General features: G+C 31.5%; 1 protein-coding gene across 1 annotated transcript; it reads right to left on the bottom strand.

The window, feature by feature from the left end:
* Positions 1 to 8,556: 8,556 nt before the first annotated feature.
* On the bottom strand, positions 8,557 to 10,910 carry LOC122857663. The gene is made up of 4 exons (XM_044159940.1): positions 10,370 to 10,910; positions 9,937 to 10,142; positions 9,115 to 9,840; positions 8,557 to 9,009 (listed from the first exon to the last, which is right to left on the bottom strand). Exons 1-4 carry the CDS (start codon positions 10,377 to 10,379, stop codon positions 8,947 to 8,949), a joined length of 1,005 nt encoding a protein of 334 aa, XP_044015875.1. The 5' UTR covers positions 10,380 to 10,910; the 3' UTR covers positions 8,557 to 8,946.
* Positions 10,911 to 11,129: the final 219 nt, after the last annotated feature.

The raw sequence follows: 11,129 nt of genomic DNA, 5'->3' as shown, positions 1-11,129 counted from the left end.
CATTTTGTGGTAATCTTTCCTCAAGCTCCTTACATAATCGTACAAGAAAATTAGCAGCTCTTTCTTTGACAACTTTTGCATTTGATGTTGAAATTATATGCTTTTCAATAGCTTCATCAAAGTTGTAACCAAAATCTATTGAGTCAACAGGAAGCATAGAATTACCAAACTCATCATTTGATTTTTGGACTGCTCGTCTTACTCCATCAAGATCAGCTTGATGCAGCATCTCTGTTGAATCATCAGAAAAATGTAATGGATCAATTAACTTCAAGGCACTAGGTTCAAAAACACGTCTAGCTGTTGATAACAATAATAGTCAGATAGCTCTCATTTTTCAAGATAAAAATGCACTCAAAGTCAATACTGTATTAGCTTTAAACTACGAAATTGAAAAACCATCTGATAATAGTGTGGAAGTTGAAACGAAATATTTCAGTGAAGGTAGTTTTGAGGTTTTACAATCATCAGATCTAAATCAATTATTCAAGGAAAATTTTGAACATTTTATAGAAGATGTTGAGGAAGCTGAATTGAAAGGATCTGGTTGGAAACTGCTTGAAATTCTTCATCTTGAAATCCAAGTCAATGATTACATATCATTGCAAGGTGGTATTTCATCTTTCGTTGAAATGTCATCATGGATACTGAAAACACACTCAGTCGTAAACGTCAAAAATTCTGATAATTTGTGTTTCATTTGGTCAGTTTTAGCATGTTTATACAAAGTGCCAAATCATTGTGAGCGTGTGAGTCATTATATGAAACATCTCGATAAATTGAATTGTAGCGGAATAACTTTTCCAATAACATGGGAAAAAATCAAAGTTTTTGAAAAACAAAATAAGTTGAAAATTAATATTTACGGAATTGAAGATGACGATGATAATGTTATTTTAAAAAAGTCACAAAATATATTAAGATCTCATAAACATGAAGTAACGACAAGAACAATTGAAAAAATAGCTCTGAGTTGGGAAGATGATAAACGGCAGCTAATTGTTGGTAAGACTGACACTTTGCCTTGTGGCTATATACCTGTTGAACGAATGTGTTTGAGTAAAAGTATATATAAAAGAAAATATGAATGATGTAAATAAAAGTTGTATAAATGTATATAATAATAAAAATAATTGTTAGAAAATAAATACACGTTGCTTTTTTTATTTATTAGTTTATTGATTATTGATTATTTTTCCATTGATTATGACTATTGTCAAATCCAAGATATTTTACATACATTTTATTCCCACGTCTTTTCAAAACTTTTTCAATCAAATAAATGTCGGAATATCAAACTTTTTTTAGCTCTTCAGTATGAAAGATTCCATGCATCTGATTTCGTTCATTATAATCTCTTGTTTGTTGAAACATTCGGGACAAATTCGGGACATTCGGGACAAATTCGAGACAAATTCGGGACACATTGAGACATGTTATCACTACGTTTATTTTGTAGCTCCCCTCTTTCGTTACACTTTTGCTATAAATATCATAGTGTGTGTGTGTATAAATAGATAGACACTAACACTATTCCAACAAGCAAAAATGGAAATCGTGAGACACTGTAGTTTTTTTTTTTTTTTTTATATATACTACAATGCATGATTGTGTATGTTACATGGTTGTGTATCACCTCGCTCGGTGAGTAAAAAGCAAACAAGAAGAAGAGAGCAATCAGTGTTGCAGGATCGTAAATCTCGCATGTCCCCTCGTTGCGAGGAAAATAAAAATTCCAAAATTAACATTACATATCTTAAAAAATCAACATCAGAATAAATTCAAATTTTTCATTGTATTCATCTTGCAGAGACACTACAATTTGATAGTAATTTGGAGATTTTTTAGTCAAAAACAAACTCGTTAAAAATCAAAAAGTATTCAAGGACTGCAAATATAATGACAGATTACTATAATCTGAGAGGTTATGTTACTTTTTTAAAGAAATAATGACCTGGTGTAAAAAATATTAGTGTTGAACGATAGCTGATGAAAATCTAAGGATAATTGATTAAAAACATGTAAAAAAATTCAAGGATGATAGAAATAATAATAATCGATTATTAAATTGGGGTTAAAACTTACCTGATATCGTGTATGCATATTTATTGTCTCAGTAGAAGATCACAATGAAATGTGTCAAAAAGATGAGTAAGATGGACTTACTTTTATAGCCTTACCCCCCAACTTTTTTAAATTACTACTAGCGACATCATCACATCATCACATTTTCATTAACTACTAGCAACACTGTAACAGAAACGAAAAAAAAAAAAAAATTCAAACTAAAGGAAAGATGTAACTAAGAATGTAGCTAAAGATGTCGCTAAGTAAAAATGATTCTAACCGATAAAAGAAGACTAGAAATTATTCAAAAAAAAAAAAAATATGAGTTGTCTTTAAGGATTAGAAGGTTATGCACAAATTCATTGTCGGTGTTGCAGAGCGCTTTTGACGTCACAGAGGAAACTGATCGGACTATGCTATAAAAATAATAAAGTGAAAAGCGCCTGCGTCCGTATACAATATACAGACTGCGTGTTTGAACATGTCATAGGTTACCACATCTAATTTTTTGTGAAGTTTATAATCAATTACTCATTAATTAACTAATCAACATATGAAAAATTTTCGCGCAATTAAGAAAACTGGGTTTCTAGTATATGTGTGATTTTTCCAGACTTTTTCTATCCGAAAAAAAAAAAAAAAAAAAAAAAAAATGGTTGAAATCTTCATAAGAGCTAATGTTAAATATCATTTTCATTAATTAATTAATCTAAAAAAAAAATATTTAACTGATCAATATAAGAAAATAATTATTCCGTTGTATTTAGAAATGATCTAACTGTGTACAAAATTCCAGAACATTTAAAAGCATAACCTCCTTACGGTTCAAAAAAAATAACATATTTTAGAAATTTGAAATTTATTTTATTTATTTATCAATAAAAGAAAAAATCTCCCATCCACATAGGGTCACGACATATGCGTCCCCGTCTGGTTATCTCATATCGATTGTAGAGATTATCATCCTCTAACCTCCAGGTCTGCTCTTGTGGATCTAAAGTTACAGTATCACTATTATCCACATCAAGATAGATAGGGTTTGGCAAATTGTGGAACTCTTGCTCTTCCATAGATTCATCCATAGATTCATCCTGAGGCTCCTCTTTTTTTACTGTGAACAAAATTAGAAAAAGAATTAAAATAAGTTAAAAATATAACCAAAAAAATAAAAATGAGCTAAAAAATATGATAAAGAAAAAAAAATATTTACCATATAGTGGAGGTGCCTGCTTGAAAGGAAGCCTTGGGTTGATGGCTTCTGGGTTGTTGCAGGTTACCTCTTTCTCATGCTCATCCTGAGGCTCCTCTTTTTTTACTGTAAACAAAATTAGAAAAAGAATTAAAATAAGTTAAAAATATAACTAAAAAAAATAAAAAATGAGCTAAAAATATGATAAAGAAAAAAAAATATTTACCATATAGTGGAGGTATCTGCTTGAAAGGAAGCCTTGGGTTGATGGCTTCTGGGTTGTTGCAGGTTACCTCTTTCTCATTGATAACTGCAGGGTTTGAACAACCGGCTTCATAGAAAAACTCCTTCTGCTCATCCATCGGTTCATTTAGAGGCTCCTCTTTTTTTACTGATAACAAAAATTAAAAAGGAATGAAAATAAACCAAAAAGTAATCAAAAAATGAAAAAAAAAAAATTAAATCAATAAATCAAAATCACCTTGATGAGAATGGAGTGGTATCTCTACCGCTGATTCCTCGATCAGACTATTTATCAATTCATCTGATAAACTATTCATGATTATTCTGCGGAAGTTCCTTATCATGGTTGCTTTATGTAAGGAACTTGTCTGAAATTAGAATAATATAATCAATGAAATAAATAATCTATAAAAATTAAAATGAAAGAATAAAACGTGTGTGTGTGTGTGTGTGTGTGTGTGTGTGTGTGTGTGTGTGTGTGTGTGTGTGAATTTCCATACGCACATCTTCAGAAAAGTAATAAAAATAGTTAAAAACCACACCACTAATTTATGAAGTGAAAAAAAAAAATGAGTAAAATAGAATAAAACAATGAAAATTAATATGAAAAAATAAAAAAAGATTAAAAGAAAGGTTAGAACACGTGTGAGTGATGAAATATCCTTACGCACATGTTCAGCAAAATAATAAAAATAGTTAAAAACCACACTACTAATTTATGGAGTGAAAAAGAATAAATAAGTAAAATAGAATAAAACAATGAAAATTGATATGAAAAAAAAAAAAAAAAAAAAAAAAGATTAAAAAAAGAAAGATTAGAACACGTGTGAGTGATAGAATATCCTTACGAACATGTTCAGCAAAGTAATAAAAATAGTTAAAAAACCACACCAATGAATAAATAAATAAAAAATAGAGAATAAATTAATTGTATAATAAAAATAAATAACTTACCCTTTTTCTATTGATTCTTGAACTCATTTTGTATTTTCCGTAAAAACTATTATCAAACAACCGCACGTCTTGAAGAATCAAACTTTAAGAAAATTGTTTGAGAAAACGTGGAAATTGTTATTTACAATACAACATTACATAGAACGAAAATACAAGATGAAGTACGTCGACGAAACATGACGGCAACGCCCTTTGCGGAGAAGGTAAAAACCATGACTGTATTACCTACATATTCCGCGGGAATTCAAAAATTTATCGATGTTATTTTTCAGAATACTTATCTATTAACATATAAAAAATTTATGACTTACTTGTTATATATATAGTTGACAGGATATAATTTTCCACAATGATCGATGAAAAGACGAGGACTTTTATGAAAATGCACTTGCTTATATACTGATATCCCCACTTTTTTTCTGACGACTAGCGCAACTAGTTAATTGTTTTTTTGTCGATAAAAGAATAATCAATTATCGATAAAAGAATAATCGATAGAAGAAATATCAATAATATCGATGACTGCTTTACTGACGTTGTTTCGCGGGAAATTTTGAAATTATATATTTTAAATTTATAACTATTAATTTTTATAAAATTCAAATATTTCATTTTTCAGTAGTTTATGAACAATTTATAAATATTAATAATATATAAACAAGTTGAAATTCTATAATATATATACGAAGGAATATTCTTTTACTGATAGGATATAGCATAATGCCTTGTTTGTTTCAGAAGATAGCGTGCAAAACTCACATGCCAAAGGTCCGAGTTCAAATCCCAGTTGAGGAAAATATTTTTTTTTCCATTAATAATAATAATGACACAAGATGACGTCTTTCAATAAACAAAGATGGCATTAAAAAAAAATATGCAATATGGCGTCTCATGAAAAAACAATATGGCGTCTTATGGAAAACCAATATGGCGTCTTATGAAAAATCGAGACCCCCCCATAGAGACATTGCTCTAATTAATTAATGAGAGTACCCCCACGGTGACTTGACTCAATTAATTGACCTAATTAATTAATTAATTAATCTAATAAATTACATCAAGGACCCCCCCGCCCCACCGGGAGATTTGGTCTGATTAAATTAATTAGCGGACCCCGGGGATATTTGATCTAATTAAATTAATTCGCGGACCCCCTGGGTTCCGCGAAATCGACCGCAGATCACAGTGGTGGTCTCGAGGGGGGGGGGGTGGCCCAGGATCCTCCTATGTATACTACTCACAGCATTTAGTGTCTTTACAATTTCTTTAAGACTTAGAGGACTTGAGTTGACAATCATTTTTTCAATCACTGTTTTATTATTTTCATTTATACCTTCAACTAAATTTAAAAATTCATATCCACCAATATTTAGGTGGAGGACTTTATCATTATTTTGGGATATGCTAGGAACCCCGACTAATGTCACAGAGTCGATACGAGCTCTACATCCACTATTGACAGTTATTATACCTGTATAAATTAGTTTGCGGGTTTTCACGTCATCACCACAAATAACTCGTAACTCAGTATTTTCAACCATGCTATAGCATTATGTTATATATAACCATTTTTTATTGTATAATTGAATAAAATGCGGTTGCGGATTTTCATAAAATTGAATATCACAATTGTGACGATGTCACAATGTAAAAAAAAATAATATAATAATATATTTGTAAATGATGAGTTCGGGTGACTGACGCCAGAGGGCTACGCACCGTTTGGCTTCTTCACAGCCGTCCAGTATACACGCTTTGCTTAACCGGGAGCATGTAGCAAGGAAAAGTTGGCTATTTTTTGTACAAATTAAATGCTCTGGTTTTAGCTCTTTGCCAACTGGAAACGGCGGCATGTACAGAGACCCCCAGAGCGGCAAATCGTGGTATGCCCAGTGGTAAGCCCGCTTACCCCCACGATATTGTTCTGAAGTGTGTGTATGAGAGAGAATGTGGTAGTACTGGCAACGGACTACAAATTAGAGTAAGAAGTAGTACTGGCAACGGACTACTTAGCGGCAGTACCGGCAACGGAGTGCCTACAATTAATTACGATTACCACTGGGAACGGGGTATGAGTAATTAAGGAAAAAGAGTTAACTAGATCAGAAGTGAGATCCAGGGCGCGTACACCGCGGGGACTCACAAAACCACGAAACCACGGGATCTTGGACGCGTACATCGCGGAGATTCACGATATCAAGAAACCACGAAACTACGAGTAAAGTCAAGTAAAATTTGGTATAATTGAATGTTGTAATTGGATAATTAAATATTATAATTTGATAATTGAATTGGGTTAATAAATTGGGTAATTGAAATAATTGAATAATTGAAATTGTAAAGCTGTCTAATTTAACGTACTGGACGAGTAACGAAGATTCTGATTAACCTACTGTCATTAATAAATTTAAACTGTAATTTTAATTGATTTGCATTATTGTATTAATTGGAGAACCCTGAACCACCTTTCAGAACTGAGCCGGCAACAAGTTTTAACATTTTGGTATTTGAACCTATTGTGAATATTATAAAGTATCACGAATTCACGAAAGGTTCATTACACAATCTAACATATTATCTTGTTTGTATGTCATCAATAAATTAATTTCACATGAATTTACATTTCTTGTATCTTGTAAAGAAAAAAAGTGAGTTATATTCTCGACAGGGTACGATGAATCCTCTGTACTATCATCGATATCTTTATATGTTAATTTTGTATGTGGTCTGTCATCTTCACTATTAAAAAATAAAAATCGCCTCAATAACTTACGATATTCACTCCATTTTTCTGCATCATTTTGAGAAGAATTTAAAATTTTTGTAAGTTCTTCATCAAGACGTGATGTTGGATCCCCAGGTGTTTGGATACTTGTTAATGCATGATTTTCATTTTCAAGCGACTTGAGTTTATTTATAGAATCGTGAGGTACGAGGGCCATCTTACGTGTATGCTCCATATTTTTACGCCAAATTTTTGAATAAAAGATTTATTATAGGCGTAATCAATAAGGCCAAAATGCCAATACAATGCTTTATGATAATTTTCTTTTTAGCTGCCCAACTTATTTTTGAAATTAATTGTCTCAAAATTTTCTTATATTTTTTTTAGCTTCCTTTTTTCCTTATCTTTTTTTGGTAAAACCCTTTTCAAATAATTCAAAATGATTTCACAAATACAATGAATAAATTTAAAATCACTGTGTTGAAGTATTGCTCGACGTTGTTTTGGATTAGCATGAACTAGTGATGTTAATAATATTGAATTTTTCCGATCAAATGGTATTCTTGAAGGAACCCGCTTTGGTGTGTTGTCAGACATTATAGATGTACAATTGGTAAATTTAAAGATGGATCACTATTATTTATATTACGTACTTGTTTTGGGACATACACATAATTACAGGGTCACTAGAAAAAATACATAACCTAATACGAATGTCTTCAGGTGTTGACTGATTTAAATCAATTAATAAGTAACCATGTGGCGCTGATGTAGCATCTAAATAAGCTTCTTGAATAAATTTTGTATTCAATGGCGATATTTGTCTAGCAAGGTGAGAAATTCGAGCTTTTTCACGAGGATTTTTAAAAATAACAATATAATTTGTATTTAAAGAAATTTCCCTATAAAATTTTTCCCCATGAAATAAATTTTGTGATAATAATAATACACTTAAAATGCGGTGATGTGAACCCTTGGTAAATATATCCAATACCGATGAACCACTACTACTTTCACGCATTAAATCATCCATTATGATTAACTTTTTTTTTTTAATATCATTAAAATCTTTCATGTCTGGTAAGCCTTCTTGAAATTCAACATTTTTATATTCAGTATACACAGGTTGTCATTCAGCGTAATATAGAATAATACGGTCAAATTCAGTATCACATAATCCCGATAATTCTTTTAAAAAACGTTTAGTCCAAACACTTTTACCAGCCCCTGACGGACCTGAAATAATAATTTTAAATGGATGTGTCATTTGCCAAGCTATGATGATAACTGAAAAAAATTTGGTAGGGTGTGTATTCAATAAAAACATAAAACATTTTATTTTTATTCAAGATTTATTCATATAACATATTTAGCACGTTTATTTACAGTATTATTACATGTATTATACTCAGTCGTTAAGTCCCTAGGTCTTTTTTTACTGGTATTATACGGGCTAGTATTATACTCAGTAGTTAAGCACCCATGTCTTTTTTTACCGCTATTATACATAGTATTCTAACCATACGGTAATGTATTATTCATGTTAGCCGTAAATTTCCGTTTCGGCCCGGTAACACGTACAATTTTCGATTCTGTTATTGTATGTACATCATGTTCTTACTTATTATAATGTCTTTAGCAGTATCGTTTATAGCTTGCATTGGCTGGTTTTGTCTAACCTTTCCTTGATTGTTTATTCTTCGACCAGTGAGTGTGCAGTTCAGCACTCGTTCGGGATTAAAAATGCATTAGATAACGAACTACAGAATTAGGTGTGTTGCACTGAGCATGAATCTTCCATGCAGAAAATACCGTTTCCCAATGACAACATCTAAATACCGGTTTAGTACAAAAAGAAATTTTAAAGAGTGTATCAAAGATGTGATAATGATATCATTGAATAGTTTTAAAATAACTTTGATTCTTTATAACTCACCGGAGCATGCTCATAATCAGCACCATACATTTGGAATCGATCATTGTCGACCTCTACCGTTGAATAATCATCATCAAAACTCTCTGATTTACGTGGTGTATTTGGTTGTTCTACAACATCATTCACTGGACGGTTTCTACTCATAGTACGTTCTTGGTTTGATCTGACTGGTGTCTCTAAGTCATATGTATTATTTTGTTGATTTTTAAGAATTTGGTGGTTTCTAATCATCCTACGTTCTTGGTCTGGTCTACTCAATGTCTCCAAGTCACCATCTCCATCGTTATTATCATTTAGTTGAATCAAACTGGGTGACCGTGAGCCTCTTTCAGTTTCTCTATCCAAGCTAGATGCTTTACGGGAAGCTAACGACTGTCTTATAGCATCATGATCCAATTGACTGTTTCGACTTGACTCACCTGGTGAGTCCACATCGCAATCATAATCACCATCATCACTTTGATAAAGTAACCTATAATGGGACTGTGAACGTCTTTTATTGATTGAAGTATCTTGATCCAAGCTAGATGCTTGGTTTGATTCACGAGAAAAACGCTCGTCATTATGACGGCCAGCTTGACTTTCATCTTCTAAATTACTTGAGTTTAAATTTTCTCCCGAATCATGATTTATTCTATCTACAAAACTCACATCAGACTCATTTTGACTAAGTACAAGATTTTTTAATGCGTTTACTGTTTCAGTACGGGTACTCTCAATTTGATCCTTAATAAAAAAAAGAGTTTATGAATAACATATATCTCTGAATACAAACATAAAATTTCTCGATTTTCAATTTAAAAAAATAAAAATAGTACTTACATTTTCTTGATCTGAAAAATCTTCTGAAAAATCAATTTTCAAGCGGCTGTTATTTTTCTTTTTTTTCAGAGCTCTAACTTTTTTTAAATTTACTTCATTGAGTGTTCTTTTTTTATCAGATGCTGGTGTAAATATTTTCTTTGGTTTTCTAATTCGTTTTGGCCCTATCGATCTAAAATGAGGACCCAAACTGTTGTTTCTGATGCCTAGATTGGAAATAAAATACGTGCATGATAAACGTATATGATTATTACTTTTTATTAGGATTTTTTTCCGTATAAACTATATTTTCTACAATATTGATGCTAACATTATTTTTATTATTGATGAAGAAATTTTATATTTGTTTGAGATATTGTATGAAGTTATTTATCTGAATACTTTTGTCATGTAATTTATTCAAAAATGAGATTAAATGTCAAGGTTTACTTACGTGGCTTCATTATTGGCTGTCATTAAATTTTAGATTGTTATTGATACATATAACTGATTGTCGAACGGCTAGCAAACATTACATTGAAAAACAAAAAAATTTCTAATTTTTCGATTTTTCATATATTTCGATTGTCATATATTACCAGCCACTAACACCTCTTTCAATTACAACCGAACTTAAAAATTGTCATCAGTTTTTATATATTATTTTATTGAAAAAACGCATAATTTATTATCAGAATACAAAACTGACTTCCTTTGTTGTAGAGCATTACGGCCTAGGGGCTAGCATACGTATACTCTATGGCATAGTATGGGAATAACGCTTAGCAGTAAAAGTAACGGCACAGTACGGCAGAGACTATTTACATACTTTATGTATGCGTTGCCAGAGACGAGTAAAGCAGGTTCTTTATTTGCAGCTAGAGTGAAGCGGTGTCTCCACGCTATAGAAATCTCATGCAAATTCTTGCACGGAAAAATGGAACATGTTACATTGGCTATGATAGTCTTGCAAGACTTTTTATAACTGATTTCCAACAAAATTCTAGTAATTATCTAGTGATGATAGAACTTGCAAGCATTTCTATAGCGTGGAAACACCGCTTGCAGCCGGCAGTTCAATTCGCAAGGCATTACAATTTAGGGCTTTTTTCTCCCCTGGCGGCGCTTGTGAAGCTTTTGTATGTAAAAATCGGTATAAAAAAAATTTTACAAGCGCTATCAATGGCGAGAAAAAGCCCTAAATTGTAAAAAAT

This window comes from Aphidius gifuensis, linkage group LG5 (genome assembly GCF_014905175.1).
Source record: "Aphidius gifuensis isolate YNYX2018 linkage group LG5, ASM1490517v1, whole genome shotgun sequence".
Taxonomy (NCBI): Eukaryota; Metazoa; Arthropoda; class Insecta; order Hymenoptera; family Braconidae; genus Aphidius; species Aphidius gifuensis.
This window is presented reverse-complemented; position numbering and strand designations above follow the sequence as displayed.

Bases quoted from the DNA above. Each gene is read 5' to 3' on its own strand.
- LOC122857663 (XM_044159940.1), bottom strand. The intron at 9,841-9,936 runs GTAAGTACTATT...TTTTTTATTAAG, and splicing joins ATTTTTCAGATCAAGAAAAT to GATCAAATTGAGAGTACCCG. The intron at 9,010-9,114 runs GTGAGTTATAAA...ACCGGTATTTAG, and splicing joins CTGATTATGAGCATGCTCCG to ATGTTGTCATTGGGAAACGG.